This window comes from Bos grunniens, chromosome 19, assembly GCF_055505025.1.
Source record: "Bos grunniens cultivar Pamir isolate PY7600 chromosome 19, Bosgru_T2T1.0, whole genome shotgun sequence".
Lineage (NCBI taxonomy): Eukaryota > Metazoa > Chordata > Mammalia > Artiodactyla > Bovidae > Bos > Bos grunniens.
The window spans coordinates 26,843,517-26,861,549 of NC_141183.1; the positions used below are offsets into that span (position 1 = coordinate 26,843,517).

General features: G+C 52.6%; 1 protein-coding gene across 4 annotated transcripts in view; it reads left to right on the forward strand.

The window, feature by feature from the left end:
* Nucleotides 1-1,936: 1,936 nt before the first annotated feature.
* The window catches only part of ITGA3 (integrin subunit alpha 3), a 32,278-nt gene continuing 16,181 nt past the window's right edge, over nucleotides 1,937-18,033 (forward strand). For 2 of the 4 annotated variants that reach the window (XM_086355492.1, XM_086355490.1), the window contains exons 1-9: nucleotides 2,031-2,634; nucleotides 9,911-10,038; nucleotides 10,365-10,441; nucleotides 12,152-12,401; nucleotides 13,914-14,000; nucleotides 14,370-14,577; nucleotides 15,040-15,236; nucleotides 17,613-17,701; nucleotides 17,827-17,963. In XM_086355492.1, coding sequence (XP_086211618.1) covers nucleotides 2,429-2,634; nucleotides 9,911-10,038; nucleotides 10,365-10,441; nucleotides 12,152-12,401; nucleotides 13,914-14,000; nucleotides 14,370-14,577; nucleotides 15,040-15,236; nucleotides 17,613-17,701; nucleotides 17,827-17,963 — 1,379 coding nt within the window. In that variant the 5' untranslated portion in view covers nucleotides 2,031-2,428. Of the gene's footprint in view, nucleotides 1,990-2,030; nucleotides 2,635-9,910; nucleotides 10,039-10,364; nucleotides 10,442-12,151; nucleotides 12,402-13,913; nucleotides 14,001-14,369; nucleotides 14,578-15,039; nucleotides 15,237-17,612; nucleotides 17,702-17,826; nucleotides 17,964-18,033 lie in introns of those variants that run through there. The other 2 variants (XM_086355491.1, XM_086355493.1) reach the window with 2 other exon arrangements.

Below are 18,033 nucleotides of genomic sequence, written 5' to 3' on the forward strand. Positions count from 1 at the left end.
GAGCCCTGTCCACATCGAGTGTCCACCCTGGCCCCTGGGTTCCTGGTCCTGGCTGTTCCCCCTTCTCCAAGAATGAGGTGGAGGACCCAGCAGCCAACTGGAAGGAGAGCAAGGTAACTGTTCAGTCCAGGTGAGCTTCCTATTCCTTAGTCCCACATCTCCTAACTCCTGGAGGCTCTGGGCCACAAAGCAGCCTGTGGAGAGAGGCTGGGCAGCTCTGAGAGTCACAGCTTGGGAACAAATGCTGCTCCAAGGGCAGACAGGGACAAGTGTCCTCTCCCCAAACACTTTAGAGAAACGCTGCTATCACAGCTGCGTTTGTTCAGGCGTGTCTGGCTTTCCAACCAACATCTGCCTGGAATTTGTCTCTTAAAGACACAGCTGTGGCCAGTGGCCTCCAGTTCTAGCTCTGGCCTCCCATGAGTTGTGTGACCTTGGACATCTAGTTTCCTCCTTAAGTTGAATGAGGCCAAATGACAATGAAATGAGAGTCTGTAGGTGAAAGGATTCATAAAAAGAAGTTCAGCTTGAGTCCCTTCCCATGCTCTGAATCTCATTTTGTACTCTTAATTCTTTATCCTTTTCCTTAAAGAGGGCTTCAAATTGTACAAACTTCAGGCCCCACCAAACCTAAATGTGCCCCGTGTATGGTTTGAATGTTAATTATTAGCACAAGTGGTCACGAAGGGCTCTAGGGTCAGAAAGCATAGGATTAAAATCCAAGTTGCGTAGCCTTCAATTTGCTTAACCTCACTGAGCCTCGGTTTTCTCACCTTACAACAGAGATAACACTTGAAAGATTGTTGTGAGGATTTAATTTACTAATATTTGTAAAGCAGGTAGCATAGTTTACACTGCCCAAGCCCTACAATATGGTGATCTTATTACCATAAACTCTCAGAGATAGGGGCTCTAAAATGAACTTTGAGAAGTAATCTCTGAAGAATGAACTGTTGTACCACAGTAAGAAAGCTCCTAAAGCCTAGAAAAAAGAATGCTCAGGGGAAATGGGTCTTTGTGCTGCAACAAAAGAAACCTGAGTTAAACTCAAGAAAACAGAGTGATCTCTTTAAGTTTCCATTTAGTTAGATTCTTCTGCGGATAACCAGATCTTTGGACTCCGCCTACCTAACTCAACCCTGGTGCCACCCACGACATACCTGTTGGGGCTGAAGTCCCTGCCCAGTCTCCAAACACTCAGAGCCTGGGTGGGAGGAAGGGACCTTTGGGATTCTGCTGGGCTGGGCCCTGAAGGCAAGCGTGGATCAGAAATGGGTACAGTCTGAGCCTAGGTCCTGGCTACGCAGGCACTCTAAAGAGAAGGGACTTCTTTTCACATCGACTGGATATTCATGATACAGTAGATATCAGAAGGCGTAGCCTGTCGGGGAAAACGCTGTCGTTGCTAATTATAATTAGCGATGCTTGGTTATTACCACTGCTAAATATCTGTCTGATTTTGCGAGACCATTCCCCGCCCGGGTCAAAGTGGGTGGGAACAAGTGGGTAAAAGAAAAAAATCTTGACAAGGAAGGCGAAGGGGCTGGGTACCAGGAAGAACGCTCAGAGACCGCTAACCTCTCAGGGACTCACAGCGCGGCGGAGGAGAGTAGAGCCTTCCAGCCTGCGGCTTGCTGACATTGGTTCCCAGATGCGCCAATGCCGGGGCTCTCCAGCCGGACCCACAGAGGTGGCCGCGCCCGGAACGGCCTCTCCAGCGGCCGCAGCAAAGCAGCGGGACAAATCCCACCGCCGGCCCCGCCCGTCCAATCCATCTTGCTCGGGAAGCGACGCTTCTCTGGAGGAGCAAGCGAAGGGGAGGGGAAATCCAAGCTTTTGGGGTCTCCCGACAGGTGTTTGGGGGAGAGGGCGGAGCCGGCTCAGGAAGGATGAGGGAGGGGCGGTGCTGCCCCTTTAAGAGGCGGCGGCCGAGCCGGGACCTTTTCTCTTTCCCCGGAAGGAAAGCTTAGTCCTGGCTGGGCGCGCAAGGTGGGGAGGTGCGGGGCTGGGCGTGGGGAGGCGGGGCGCGTGCGGGGGGACACCCCTCCTTCCTGCCTTCCTTGCGGTGGACTGGTCTGCCTGCTCAGATCCGCCACCGAACCCGGATCGGAGGCGACTGTGTGGCCAAGTGGGCGCGGCCGGTGCGAGCTGAGGGGCAGGGTGCCCCGGGCAGGGGGGAGGTGACCCGGGACAGTGCAGGCGGGAGAATAGACCCGCGGACCTCCGAGGGAAATCGGAGCGTTCAGACCGTGAGCGGATGTAAAATTGACCAAGTCTGGGGGCCAGAAACTGATCAGCGCTGCGGGGCTTAACTACGCGGCCGGCGGGAGCGTTCTCCGGTGGCGCGGGGGAGCAGGTGAACAGGTCCTCACTCCCAGCTCCACGCCCTCACGCGCTCTCGCCAGGAGCCAGGTTCCCGCCGGCAGCCATGGGCCCCGGCCCCAGCCGTGCCGCCGGCGTCCTACGCCCGTTGCTCGGCATGCTCGCCTTGATGGTGGCCGCAAGCAACCGCGCCGCCTCCGCCTTCAACCTGGACACCCGATTCCTGGTGGTGAAGGAGGCCGGGAACCCGGGCAGCCTCTTCGGTTACTCGGTCGCCCTCCATCGGCAGACAGAGCGACAGCAGCGCTACCTGTAAGTGAAATTGGCCGGACTGGGGTGGGAGGGAGAGTGTGAGCACAGGCTGCAGATCTCGAGCTGAGTCCGAGCCCTAGGGCCCGGTGGCTTCCAGGCTCGCAGGCCGTCGGCTTTGGGGAACGAAGATTGAGAGGGCGGGGACCTAGGCAGCTCTCCTGCTGCTGAAGCTTGGCGGGAAATAGAGGGATTGGAAGTGGGATGGGGGCAGTAATCATTTGCAAGTGCTGACCTGGCCAGAACCTGTCTAGACTCAGCCCCTCGGCCTTTTAAACCTCTGTTGAGAATAGAAGTGGAGTCCCCGTTTCCTGAGACCCCTCCCATTCAATGAACCAGGAATTTAGTGTACCGAATGCCTCATCTCTCCAAGGCTGGGAACTGGGGAAAACTGCAAGATAAATGCCTTTCCCCTTTCCCGGGAAGAACCTATGGGGATATGCATTTAAGCCCGCCCCCACCTCACACTTAGTGTGTGGCCCCGCCAGCCACACCCTGCGCAGAACCAGACTGGAGGGCCTTCTCAAGTGCTTGGTGGTTGGAGAGAGAGGTGACGGCGAGTCTGGGTGGCTGGAGCTGTCCAGGCGCTCCTTCAGACCCCTTGAGGATGCAGAAGTAGCAGTGAGAGGAGGAGCTGTCCCGACTCCCCCTTGGTTTCCTGCACCCCACCCCCACACCCCCGCAGTGATGCCCTCCCACTAGACGTCTCTGTCTCCTCGCATTCCACGGATTCATGTTGAATCTTCAAACCTGAGTGTGTTTGTTTTGGTTTCAGGAGGGAAATAGTGTTTTTCTCTTCTGGTCTCCTTCCCCAACATCTGCAAGGAGAAGGAGGGGAAAGAGCTAGACAGAGAAGAGAGACGGGAAGGAGACACATCCAGCTGCTTATGTTGTGCCCCCCACCCTATATCATGCCCAGAGGGGCGTGTCCAAGTTTGAGAAATTTCTCTGCGTGGGCTCAGTGTGCTGAGGTTGGCAGGTGGAGGAAAAGGGCAGCTGGGGAAGGTGAGGCTGTCCAGGAGGGAAGGCTGTTAGGACAGCGCAGGCAGGCCTTCTTTGGGCTCTTCTGTTTGACTTACTGAGATGTCAAACCCTGCCGAGCAAGAGGACAGGGTCAGATAAAAAGTGTGTTGAAACCTTTTCCAATTCTGGCTGGAACCTGCAGAAACTTGAGGAAGTTGGAATGTCCAAAGTCCAGACTCTGCCTCAGCCTTGGCCCCTGCCCTGCTGGCCCGGCCCCTGCCCAGTCTACCTGCCTATTTGGCCTCAATTCCATCTGGCTTTTGCAGAGGTTAGGGCCACCACACCCTTCCCAACCTGGGCCCAGCGGCTGTCGTCTGGCCTTAGCCAATTCTCCATCTTTTGGAGACCCTAAGTGACCATCAGCTTAAGTTTCTATATTAGTGCTCTTTCTGTCCCAGCCCAGAAAAAGATTTTCAGATTTTCATTGCTGAATCAACATAATATAAGGCAATGTAGTGTAAAGAGAACATCACAAAAGCAAGGGTAGGTAATGGAAAGCTGGAGGAAATAATAGATTCTGTAATATGCAATACTCCCCCCCCCCCCGCCTTTTTTTATTTTTATTTACTGCTATGTGACCTTAAGCAGGATATTTCCATTTTCTGGGCCCATTTTCCCGAGAAAGGGGTTCAGTCTGGATCTATATTTGCCTTCCTGCCTCTGTTGGTGTGTAAAAGGCAACTTGGCATTGTGGAGAAAGAAGAGGCTCCCAATCCCATTACCAGTTTCCCATCTAGAATCTGTCACTAATACCTGACTCTTCACATATTAGGGCACTTTCTTCATGGGGGTAATAGTGAGGTTTTAAGGAGATGATTTGGGGTAAACACTGCATCACCTGAGGGCTCTTGTGCTAACCAAGGGCCTCACACAAGGTGACTTAGTGGAGGAGTCCTACTTTTCTTCCTAGGTAGCTAGAGACGGCATTAGGCCTTTCAGGAGCCCAGAAGTTTCTAAAACTGATGAATCTCAGAGTGACAGGTAGTTCTAGATACTGTTCTGGGTGACTCGTTTGGTTGGGTATCTTCAGTCTTTCCAGGGGTGATTCTACATCTTGGCTCATCTCTTCCTCTCACTGAATTCTGCCCCATGACCCTTAGGCAGAACCAGCTGGGCCAGCTGGGCTTAGCTGCGGCCAGCTGGGCTTAGCTGCAGCCAGCTGTGTAGCCAGATGTAAACAGCTGCTGAGTACACAGCTCAGGGGAACCAGCAAGTCAGGTGGCAGTCTTATATTCTGTTAGCTTCAAAGTCCCTTTGGAAAATGGGGGAAGGTTCATGATCCTGAACAAAGTCTGAGCCTGGAGTTCCCTGCAGATTTTCAGGAGATACAGGGACCCTGGAAAGTGTATGCAAAGTCATGCATGTCTGTGCATTGTTCTGGAGCCAGGAGGGGGGAAAGCATAGCTTTCATTATATTCTCAAAGAAGGCCTTATTGTAGTAATGGTTAAAAATGAAGGTGTGTCTTTGTTCCCCATCACCTTCATCTCTAGACTAAGGTTCGTGCCCACAATATCAGAGGCTTACTCTAACCCCGGCCCCAATTTCCCAGTCCCTGGAATCTCCAGTTTCCTGGTGATCAGAAGCAGGGCAGGGAAGGGGAGAGGACCAGGGTGCTTTGGGCTTCTTAGTGAGATATGTGAGGACCCCCGGGGAAGCAGAGGGACTATTTCTCTGGTCACAGACCTCCCCTGCTTTCCCCTGGTACCTGTTCTGTCATTCCCTCCTGGGAATCCAGGTGTCCTGGCCTGACCTGACCTTGTAGACTATGGGAGATACCTCTGGGGCCTTTGCATGGAAATGAGGGTGTTTGGGAAGCCTGGGGTGGGGGTAGCCACAGCTCCTGGAAGATGAGGTCATACCTGAGGTAGACAGGAACCAGGCTTACTTGTTCTCCTAAAACATGTTTCCCTGGGTAGGGCAGGCACCTGGCAGCCTGCAAGGCTCGTGCCAGAGGAAATGGGCAGAGCAGCTGTGGCTGCAAGCAGAAGGCCTGGATCCGTAGCGTCCTTTCTCTCTGGCTTTCTCCAATGACCAGGCCAGGCCAAGGGGCTTAAAACTGGATGGGAGGTAGGGGCAGCCTGATCTTGTAGAAAATGAAGTGAAAAGGGCTTGGTCAGAACTAACAGCAAGAGGGATTGAGGTTAGATGACATGAAAAATGACCTAAGGGATCAGATGTGGGAAAAAAATACTAAGGAGCCAGAGAAAGGGAGAAGAAATGAGAAAAAGTCTTGTTCTTTATTATTGGAGACTTGAGCAAGGCCTCGTTCTCCTGTCCTCTCTCATTCTCTCATTTCCCCAGCTTGGTGCTGGGATTCTAGGCTGAGTCACCAGAGGGTAAAGGGGACTGGGGGCAGCTGGAGAGGACGAAGAGGCTGCAGTTTCAGCTAACACAGGAGTGGCCTCTGGGGACATGGCTAATTCAGGCAGAGGGTTGGCACAGAGCTGGGATTCAGGCATCAGAGAGCTGCCCCCTACCCCACTGCCCCCCACCCCACCCAAGCACTCAGAGCTGGAGTAGGACCCTCCCTAACTGGCTTTCTGGCCAAAGGAGTAAGGCATGGGGGCCCATGGCCTGAGTGTTGGACTCGCTGGCCCCTCAGTGTTAACTGAAGCCTTTCCGCTGGGGCCACCCCAGTGCCTGCCTGAGGTGATGAGTCTGGGAAGTTGAATCTTATGGGCTGTTTCTCTGAACATCATCCCACCCCAGTATGCCCCATGGAGACTTCTCTGGGGTGAACTGACTGGTGCCCTGACACCCCTGGGCCCTGTTCCCCAGCTTCCTTTGATTCTGTTGCTTTCTACTTGGCTGTTGCATTAGCTTTGATCTGCCCCAGGAAGAGTGATGGGGTGGGGGGGGGGAGTGGCAGGAGTGAGAAAGGGCTTCTCTGGACTTGGAGCCCAGGGGCCTCTACAAAGTCCAGGAGGGGCTGTCTGGCTGGAGCCAAAAAGTAGGGTGAAAAGGCAGCTATTTGAAAGCCCTTGAGAGGTCATTTTACTCATTCTGGAGGGGCACCCGCTCCAACCCAGTCCAGCCTGACTTTAGGAGAGAGGCTGTCCAATCTCCTTTCTCCCTTGCTGCAAGAGCTGAACAAAGTATCCCGCCTTGCGTCCCACTTCTGACCGCTGCCGGGAGGGTGACCTCAGTGGTGGTCTGGGAGGGATCAGCTTCTGATCTGATCTGATCTGGACCAGATCCAACAGCAGGAGCAGTGTGCTCATTTGCTTAGTAACTTACATTCATTTACAACAGCAACGAAAAGATCTTTCCCACCCTCTGGATTTTCCCACACCTGACTGTGGCTGGAGGAAGCTGGACCCGGCCCTCTGCACACCCTCCTTCCCCTTCTATTCCCAGTCCTCTGGCTGTGGATCCATTGGATCCTGGGCTGGGAGCCAGAGGGCCTTAAAGGGCCTCTAAGCAGGCCAAGTAGGAGCTAAAAATACTCCAGGGAGGTGGGGGGAGCACCTTGTGGAATCTCTGGGGAGGGAGGGGTCTGGGATGCAGGGCTAGGGTTAGGGTCTTGCCCCACTGCCCCTCAGTGGGCACAGGCTGGTGCAGGTGAGAGTGGAAAGGGTATAGGTAGTAAGGGGTTTTATGTCAATCCGATTGCTCTTCATGCCCAGCTCTGCCTTCTCTGTACCACAGGAGGCTAAGAGGAGGGGGTCCCTCACGCCACTCCCTCTAAGATGAGGCTGCTGGGAGGGTGTGGCCACCTGCTCCTCAACCATTCCAGCACTTAAACTTGGGCCTGGAAAGCCGCAGGCATAGCAACACTTCCCTTGCACTGCTCGCCCTGGAATGCAGTCTGGGTTCTCCAGGGACCCCTGGCCCACTGAGGCCTGGACCCACCCCTTCAAGGTCATGTAGCCAACCCCCAGCTGCTACCTCCAGCCAAATCTGAGCTCCCACCCTCGAATGACTAGCTGCCAGTAGCCCGCTGACCTGACTGATGGCCTGGTGTCTTTCGGCCCCAGAAGTGTTACTTCCACATTACCCTCTGCCCTGTCCAAACACCTGAACTAGTCTGCCCAGTGTGCTCTGCTTTAGATCCCCTCATCTGGCAGGGCAGAAATTCCTGGGTCCCCAGAGCAAGGCCTGGGGGTGTGCTGGGGCCATCCTGGTGCCACAAGAAAGCAGAACCACCGTGCTCACATGGGCCTCGGCTTCATAGTCAGAAGGCCCTTCTAAAGAATGAAACCACTGCTCCCGCAACCATCCTGGAGGCTGGTGGGGCAGCTGCTGGCCCATTTTACAGATGAGGCACTCATGGCTCAGAGGTAAAGGAAATTGTCCATTGAGGCAGAACACACCTAGAACCAGACCCCTCAGCTCCAAGGCTGAAATATTCCTTTTCCACAGGTAGCGGCTCCCCGCTCTCACCTATCAGGCACACTGGGGGCAGATGTCTACAGGTGGTGAGGCCATGGGCTCACTAGGTACCCGCCTCAGCCCAGACCAAGGATGACTAACAGGGCCTGGCTGCCACGCTGGTCCCCTGCCAGCCCTTCTGTTGGAGTTGCCCGCCCTGCTTTGCATAGAGAAGCTGCACCCCTGCTCTTAGGAACTGTTCTCCAGGGTGAGGTCTGAGCTGAGGTGTGAGGTGCAGGCAGCGGTCCCTTCACGGCACCCCCAGGCAGCGCATTCCTGATACCCAGTGGGCGGAAGCACCCAGGCCCCAGCATGCCCAGGCCTGGCGCTGCCCATTCCCTGCCGCCCTCTCTCTCAGGTCCCAGGCAGGAGCTGCAGGCAGGGCTGTTGTTTTGCATATCCAGGCTCTAACAGGAGGCCTGGTGCCCCAATTCTGAGTTGGGAGCCTCAGGAACCAGCATTGCCAGGGCAGATGGAGGAGTACCTGGGAGATGTCTGCTACCCAGGAGGCAGGGTCCAGCAAGATTGAGGAGGTGGTCTTGGCAGAATGTCCAAAGGCTGCTGACAGATGATGCTGGGAGAGCAAGGGGTGGTAGAGCTGGGTTCTTAAACCACGATGTGAATATTTGGGGTGTATGTTAAATATACAGGTTCCAGGGCTCTACCCTCAGATTCAACTCAGGCTGTCTGTGGTGGGCTGAGGAATTTGCCTGTTGAACAAATATCGCAGGGATTTTTTATTCTAGTGGTCCAAGAACTACCTTTTGAGAGAATGTGTCAAGGCTGGTCACTTGCCTTCCTCTCCTCTAGTCACCTGTCTGGTATGGGATGGGCTGCTGGAGCCCTAAGAACCCTTGTAGGGACTTGCAGGTGGCATCCCTAAAGATGGGCTCCAGGCAGACTGGGGACAAGGTGACTGAAGTCCTCATTCACCCCGACTCTCATGCTCACCCTTCTGCCCAAGTGTCAGGTACTCAGCTCTCCTGCCGTCACCCCCATACCTCATAAATCTGTCTCAACATGGTAGGAAGGGGGCGAGAAAACACTCCAGGGTCACTTAAGGACCCTGCTGACTCAGCTCACCCAGCTGTGGTTTGGGGTCAGTTGTCCTTTCCTGCCCACATTCTTCAGACCACCCCAAGATCTAAGTCCTCCGACGACTTAAAGAGGTAGGACCCAGGCCTCCAACTATCCACCCCTCCCCACCACCTCACACATTCTTTCCTCAGATCTCTGGAAGTTTGAATCTTGTGCCAAGACAACGCCGCCTTCTTCTTTTCCCATCTACCTTCATCTCAGAAGCCAAGCGTTCTTTCCCCAAACCAGATCTGCTTATGTCAGTCAGATACCGAAACAGTCCTTCCAAACCCAGATCTCGCCATGTTTCTGCCTTGCTTAAAATCCCTCCACAGCTTCCCTTCTCACCCTGTCCTCTTGTTCCTCCCCATGTTTCTGGCCTCCAGCTGTACCGAGGGCCTTGCAGATCCCTGAGTCACCCTCTTGCTCACAATTCCTGGCTCTTGCACATGTCAGACCTCAGCCTGCAGTGCCCCTCCTCCCCTTCTTTACCTGGTGAGCCCTGGGCATCATCCTCAGGCTCAGGCCAAGGTACTCTTCTGTGAGCCTCCCTGATTGCCCCCCATGCAGAGTCGGGGCTGGTTTGCTCCCTGCTTTCCTCTCATGAGGCACTGACCACAGGTGTCTGTCTCCTTGCCTGCCTTCCCCACCCTGGGCACTCCTTGAGGGAGGGGCACGGAGCCATTCATCTCCTGCCCTCAGAGCCTGGCACAGAGCAGATGCTCGGTACACGTACATCAAGCAGTGAGTTGTTTGAAGCAGGCTTTGGCGAGTATGAGCCTGAGTCTACTACCTTCTTGCCCCCAGGCTCCTGGCTGGTGCCCCCCGGGACCTCGCTGTGCCTGATGGCTATACCAACCGGACTGGTGCTGTGTACCTGTGCCCACTCACTGCCCACAAGAATGACTGTGAGCGGATGGACATCAAGGAGAAAAGTGAGAAGAGGGCTTTAGGAACTGGTGCTGGGTCAGGAGCCTGATGGAGGAGGCAGCACAGAGAGAATGACTAGAAGAGACAGAAGGCTCAGCTGGGCAGTTTCAAGTGCTTTCTTGTCCAGCTGGGAAGATGGAGCCCTAGGGGAGAGTGGGACCAGATGGGATTTGTGGAGCTCAGACTGTGATGGGCTGGGGAAGGTAGGGAGGGAGGGCGGCCCTGTTGGAGTGGGAGATTTGGGAGGGACCAACTCCTGCCCTCTGGAGGCTCTCGATGCCTAGAGGATGGGATGAGGTGCCCTAGCTCATGAGCCCTCTCATGCCCACAGGTAACCCTAACCACATCATTGAGGACATGTGGCTCGGCGTGACTGTGGCCAGCCAGGGTCCTGCAGGCAGAGTCCTGGTAAGTCGGGGCTCGCCGTCGGATCCCCCTCCAGACGTCTCCTTTCATCTCCCGGGAGCTGCAGAGGGAAGCAGAGAGCAGGAGAAGGGACCTTGGTGCATGAGCTTGCAAATGTCGATTTCTGCAGCTGTATGTCTCCATGGACATGTGTGTCCCTTCATCTTGCACTGTGGCAGGGAGATGGGGAGGGTGTCTGGCGCTCTCCCAAGGGCCAGCCTGGGTCCTTTCTGAATCACCCATTCCCCCCACCCCGGGGTGGGGGCGGTGCTCACCCTTTGTGGGAATGAGTTGAAGGGACTACGAGATGGAAAGGGCAGAGAGAGCCTCAGGCAATGTGGCCTGGCCGCACTCCTTCCGGGGACGCCAGCTGACGGAAGAAGCACAGCCCTTCTGCCCCAGCTCATCCGGCTTGGGTTGGGGGCCACTCCCTGCTGTCACTTGTCACCTCCAGCCTGCATTCATCAGTGCTGGCCCCTGGGATCTCAATTTTTGAGTCCCAGATAGACAAGTTATTTTTCATTTTTAAATTCATGTAACATTTACATACAGTGAATGTACAGATTTTAAGTTTCAGTTGAGTTTTGGCAAATTATAAACCCAAGTAATCAACACCCATTAAAGAAATAGCATACTTACATCACTTCGGACAGTACACTCCTTTTCAGTCACTTGTCACCCCCATAGTCATCACTGTTGTGATTTCTGTCACCTTTGAACACTGTTGTAAGCTCCGGGTTTGACCAGCTCACTGAAACACCGTTTCTAGTCTCTTATACGGATGGTGGGTCCAGAGCTCCACCTAAGTCAGTCTAGACCTTGGGTCCTTCCACAGCCTTCTACTTGCCCATCCATTCATTCAGTTCGTTTTTAGTGAGCATGTCCTGCTTGCCAACACTAGAAACTTCCCAGTGACTCGGCAGCAAGAGCTAGGTCTGGTTCTGGGTTTCTTCTGGCCCCTGGCTGTTTTACAAATACCCTATTATTGATTTGCCCAATAAACTTTAATGGAGCACCTCTCATGTGCCGGGAGAAGCTTTGAGAGAGGCAGCACAGTCTGGTGCTTAAGAGCTTGACCCCGGAGCCCGACAGCCTTGGATTGAATATCCCCTGCCTCTCTCTGGATGTGAGGTTGCTTATTTCTCTGTGCTTCAGTGTCCTTATCTAAAATGAGGAAGTAATTATCCCTAGCCCATAGAGCTGGTAGGAGGCTTAAGAGAATTAATATGCAAAAAGCTCAGACTTGTGTCTGGTATATACTTACTAAGTAAGTAAGCACTCAGTAAGTATTAGCTACTGCTGTGGTGGTGGTGGTTGTTATTCTAATATTGATCCGTTTATTAAGAGGGCAGGATCATCAGGGGACAACAGAGAAGCAACTTCCTAACCTGCTCTGTGTCTAGCTCCTTTTAGACCCAAGAACCTGAGCCCCACATCCCCTCATCCTTTTCCCTTTTTATTTTGCCGAGATCTCTAAGCCACTCTCAAAATCCAGTACCTTCTGGTCTTCCAAAAAGTGTTTCTAACCCTCAGAGCAGGTTTTGGAATTCTGGAAAGGCAATGCGGGTCCAGGCATTTCTATGGGAAGAGAGAAAAGCCAGGAGACCTCTTTCCACTCCTCTCCTGCAAAAGTAGAGGTGCACGGGGCCGTGGAGACTCCGTTCCTGAGTCCCCACTGTGGGCTTAGCTGTGTGTGTTGGGGGGGGTCCCCAGGTCTGTGCCCACCGCTACACCCAGGTGCTGTGGTCCGGGTCAGAGGACCAGCGGCGCATGGTGGGCAAGTGCTATGTGAGAGGCAACGACCTGGAGCTGGACGCCAGGGATGACTGGCAGACCTACCACAACGAGATGTGCAACAGCAACACTGACTACCTGGAGACGGGCATGTGCCAGCTGGGCACCAGCGGCGGCTTCACCCAAAACACCGTGTACTTTGGCGCTCCTGGTGCCTACAACTGGAAAGGTGGGGATTGTGGGGGAAGGGAAGAAGAGCAGAGACCACCACCCCTGTTAGGCCCTGAAGCAGCCTGTCAGAGCTTCCACACAAGAGGGCAGAGGAGAGCATGCCCTTGCCAACATCAGCAACCACCTCTGCTATTTTAAAGTGCTTTCTAGGTACCAGAGGTCCACCTATTATCTTAATTAATCTTAAAATGCAAGTATTATTATACCCATTTTACAGAAAACTGAGCCTTGGAGAAGTAAAATAAATTGCCCAAGGCCAGTAGTAAGTCCTGAAATGTGTATTGGAATGTAGGTCCCTCTAATGCCAGGTTAACCATTTAAAAACTTGTTAAAAAATAAAACACATCCCTGGTACAACTACTAAATGGTACAGTAAAATAAACAGGAAGAGCGCCCTTCTTCTCCCACATCTCCCTTGTCCCATTTCCCAGTGTATACTGCTAAGTGTCTTGTGGGTCCTTCCAGACCTGTTTTAGAATATATAGGTATCTTAAGAAACACACATACCCACACAGAAAATAATTTTAAATGTATTGTTCTGCTACTTCCTCTTCATGTATCAATAAATTTGGGGCATGTTTTCATGTCAGTGCATACAAGGCAATCTTTTGAGAGGGCTGCAGAGTATTTTCTTGTATCAAAACTCATGCTTGATTCTGCCACACCACATACTGACTTTCAGGCATCTGACGGCTCACACACCGTCCACCTGCCTCTCTCCACCACAGGCTGTAGCAACAGTGACCTCTTTTCCCTTACTGCACCTACTGTTGCAGAATCAACAAGCAGAGGGAGGCCAGAATCTTGTTCTTTTTTTTTTTAATTGCAGTATAGTTGATGTACAATATTATGTTAGTTTCAGGTGTATAACATGGTGATCAGCATTTAAGTACATTGTAAAATGATCACCCCTATAAGCCAAGAAACCATCTGTCACCCTTCAAAGTGATTACATTATTATTGACTATATTTCTTATGTGGCATGTTACATCCCAGTGATTTATTTGTTTTGTCCTCTTGACTAACAGGTTGCCCAGGGCATAGTCACAGCTCTGGGCTCACCTGAGGCTGAGGCCTCTGCTCACTCTGCTAGTCTTATCTCCCACTCCTTGGCAGGGCCAAGGTACTCTCCAGCAGCAGCCTGGGAGGCAGGGGAAAGTAGGTAGCCCGAGTCTGGGGACAGGATTAGGAGAAGATAATGGTGTGAGTCTGGCTTCGTTGACTAGGGTGGGAGAAATGTCATCTATTGATAGTATGCCGGTACCCAGATGACTGGATTCCAGCCATGACTGGACATCCCTGAGCCTCCATCCCTGAGCCTCACTTTTCTCATCTGCAAAATGGGGTCATCATGCTAGCTCAGAATTGTTAAAATAAAGAGTAAGTGATTTTCAAATGGCAAAGTACTCACAGATAAAAGGGGTTATTATTATCCTTATCTGGAGGGGGGGCTGGACATAGTGGAGAAAAGGAGTGGTGACTTATACCCCCTCCTCAAATCTTTGTGAAGGAAACAGCTACATGATTCAGCGGAAGGACTGGGATTTGTCTGAATATAGTTACAAGGACCCAGAGGACCAAGGAAACCTCTATATTGGTGAGTCCAGTTGTAGTGGCCCTTTGGTGGGGAGGAGAAAGGGGGCTCAGTCCCTGGCACACTGGTCCTCTCCCCTTCAGTGTCTGTGGAGTAGAGAGGCCAGACTGCACTGAGACCAGTAGCATTCAGTTCAGCTAGCACACACTTACTGAGCACCAGCTGTATACTCCACCCAGAGGCAGAGTCACAACCCTCATGGAGTTCATGGTCAGAGTACGGTCAGGACTTGGGGCTGGGTATCCAAGGTCCACTTTCTTGCCCAACTTAGAATAGAGGAATAGAAGATAATGGGGGATCCTGGGAGATGACCAGAGTACAAGGGGACCAACCTTACTGGAGTCTCAATTGACCACCTTCCCCCCATCCCAGGCTACACGATGCAGGTGGGCAGTGCCATCTTGCACCCCACAAACATCACCATTGTGACAGGTGCTCCGCGGCACCAACATGTGGGCGCTGTCTTTTTGCTGAGCCAGGAAGCAGGTGGAGACTTGCGGAGGAGGCAGGTGCTGGAGGGCACGCAGGTGGGAGCCTATTTTGGCAGTGCCATTGCCCTGGCAGACCTGAACAATGATGGGTAAGAATCCAGGGACATTTCTCTGGGGCCAGGGAGAATGATGAGGGGGTGGGCTTGCACAAGTGAGGGCAGAGAAATAGAGGTTTGCAACTGTGTGTTTTTTTGCATGTTGTTTGCAGGGATTTACAAATCAGTTCTGCATGTTGATTTGCAATCAGACTTTATGGGATTTGGACTTTATGGGTTTGCATGTCAATTTCGTGATGCCTGCATCTCACTGACTGTGCCTGTCATTTGTATGGCCCTGGTGGATATGAGCTGTTTGGGTGTGATCTGTCTGTACATGGCTTTTCCACAACCTGTGTTTTCTATTAGATTGGTCACAATGACCCTTCCTTGTCCTTCCCACAACCTATGGCCAGAGGCATCACTTGTAGAGTTGTGTGCCCTGCCTGGCGCAGTTGTGTCTGCTAAATAACAGTTTGCTGCGTGTTCCATCTCCCCTCCTTCTTTCCTTTGCAGGTGGCAGGACCTCCTGGTGGGTGCCCCCTATTACTTTGAGCGGAAAGAGGAAGTAGGGGGTGCGATTTATATCTTCATGAACCAGGCAGGCACCTCCTTCCCAGACCACCCCTCCCTCCTTCTTCATGGCCCCAGTCGCTCCGCCTTCGGCTTCTCTGTGGCAAGCATTGGTGACGTCAACCAAGACGGATTCCAGGGTATGAGCCAGCACTCCCGGCCCAGCACCCGCTGACTGAGAGCCAACTGCATACCAGGCTTGATAGGGCCCAAAAAGGAGACAGACTCGGGCCCAGGTCTGGGGAGCTCACAGCAGTGCAGAGGGAGCCCCCAGGGGTGAGCTCAGTAGGCCTCCTGGAACAGTGGACATACCATTGGGCATCAAAGGCCAGGCTGAGTGTACACAGTGGTGGGAACAGAAGGGGCAAAATGTGAGTGTGGTCCATTTGGCTGATGTGAGGTGTTCACATCAGAGATGTGGCTGGAGAGGTAGTGTGGGGATGGGGTGGACACACTGAAAACCAGGCAGCAAAGCTAGGGCCTTATGCTTGGGTTACGGTAGAGGGGTGTCCGGAAAGATTTGAGGGCAGAGGTGTGACATGATAGCTTGGTACCCTGAAAGATGATTCTGGAGGGAGATGTGGGCTGGATGGAGGTGGGGAGCAAGGCTAGGGATGTTAAGATCAAGAATATAGTATTACCTATGGCTGATTCATGTTGATGTACGGTAGAGACCAATACAATATTAAAAAGCAATTATCCTGGTGGCTCAGATGGTAAAGCATCTGCCTGCAATGTGGGAGACCCGGGTTCAATCCCTGGGTTGGGAAGATCCCCTGGAGAAGGAAATTGCAACCCACTCCAGTACTCTTGCCTGGAAAATTCCGTGGACTGAGGAGCCTGGTAGGCTACAGTCCATGGGGTCGCAAAGAGTCAGACACAACTGAGCGACTTCACTTTCACTTTCATCCTCCAATTAAAAATTTAAAAAAGAATATCGGAGAAGGCAATGGCACCCCACTCCAGTACTCTCGCCTGGAAAATCCCATGGATGGAGGAGCCTGGTAGGCTGCAGTCCATGGGGTCACTAGGAGTCAGACACGACTGAGGGACTTCACTTTCACTTTTCACTTTCATGCATTGGAGAAAGAAATGGCAACCCACTCCAGTGTTCTTGCCTGGAGAATCCCAGGGACGGGGAGCCTGGTGGGCTGCCGTCTCTGGGGTCGCACAGGGTCGGACACGACTGAAGCGAGTTAGCATAGCACAGCATAGCATTACTGTACCAGGTGTGGGACTTCCCTGGTGGTCCAGTGGTTAAGAATCCGTCTTGCAATGCAGGGAACATGGATTCAGTCCCTGGTCGGAGAACTAAGATCATGCTGAGGGGCAACTAAGCCCACATGTCACAACTAGAGAACCTGCATTCTGCAACTAAGACCCGATGCAGCCAAAAAAAAGGAAAAAAAAAAAAAAAAAATATATATATAGTATACCAGGTGTGGATGTTAAGCACAGGACATGGTAGAAGTTCTGGATATAGGGGATGCCAATTACTATTCTGCTGGACTTGGAGACCAATCAGACCTTGCATGTCAAGGAGAGGGATAAATCAAGGGGTTTAGCTTGGTTGCCATGGGAGCACCTGGCTTATCTGGAAGTCATTTCTCTGACAACCTCAATTTCCCAGAATATATCTGAAAACCAAAAGGAAGGCAGAGGAACCTCTCAAGAGCCAAAATAGGTGCTAGAAAGTTCAGTTAATGAAGCCCAAGCACTTACGGATCGAAGAGTTGCCCAGTTGTCACTCAAGATCTACTTATTCTTCCTTTGCCTACTTTTCCTACAAGCTTGACTTTCTAATTACCTAGGCCATATCAGATCAAAAGCAGCAAACTAGAAAGTTTAAGAAGACAAAACATCTTGGAGTTATTTTGTGGAAATAATGGTTAGAATTTAACAAGAAAAGTTATAGTGTTGTGATGAAAATCCCAGCCCCCACTATTAGACATAGGCTCAAACAGCCTCTTCTCTACTTATTAGCTGTCCGACTTTAAGTTTTCTGAGCCTATTTTCTCATCTGTGAAGTGGGGACAGTATTACCTACTGCCAGCACTCTTGTGAGGACTGGATGAGATGAGTGTTTGAGAACTATCTGGCAAAGTCACAAATGGGGAACACCTGCTTTTGTGACCCTGCTCTTAAATGTCATGAGAAGAACCAGGTGTCTGGAGGGGTGGTTGACAGGGGAGAAGGAAGGCACAGTAATAAGGGAAAACAAATAGCCAGTGGTCAGGAATCTGGGGTCTAGACCTGCCGGAGACATTAACTTGCTATGTGACTTTGGTAAGTCACTTCCCTCTCCTGGGCCTAATTTCCCATATATAAAAGGAGGCAATTGGGTGCCTAATGGTCCCAGTTTTAATCCTAAGTTACAGAACTCTGTTCCCTGATGCTCTGAGCACTGCTTGACAGGGAGGTCATGCCATGCTGGGCTCTGTGGCCTGGAGCATAGGACTGGAAAACCATGGGGCCCATAGTACCCGGGGTGACCCTGAACTATCTCTCTTTCCCAGACATTGCTGTGGGAGCCCCATTCGAGGGCTTGGGCAAAGTGTACATCTACCATGGCAGCTCCAGGGGGCTCCTCAGACAGCCCCAGCAGGTACAGACGGCCAGGGACAGAGGCACCTTCTTCCTTTTCCTCACACACTCCTGCCTATTCCCCATGGGCCCCACTCTGTAGAACCTTCCCCAGAGCCTGTCCCCACCGCCTCCCCCTGCCCCCAGGTAATCCATGGAGAGCAGCTGGGACTGCCTGGCTTGGCCACCTTTGGCTACTCCCTGAGTGGGCAGATGGACGTGGATGAGAACTTCTACCCAGACCTGCTGGTGGGGAGCCTGTCAGACCGCATCGTGCTGCTGAGGTGAGCCAGGGCAACGGTGGATGGGGACCTCTCTCTTCCGTCCCTGCCTGCATGGAGCCCCAGCTCTGTC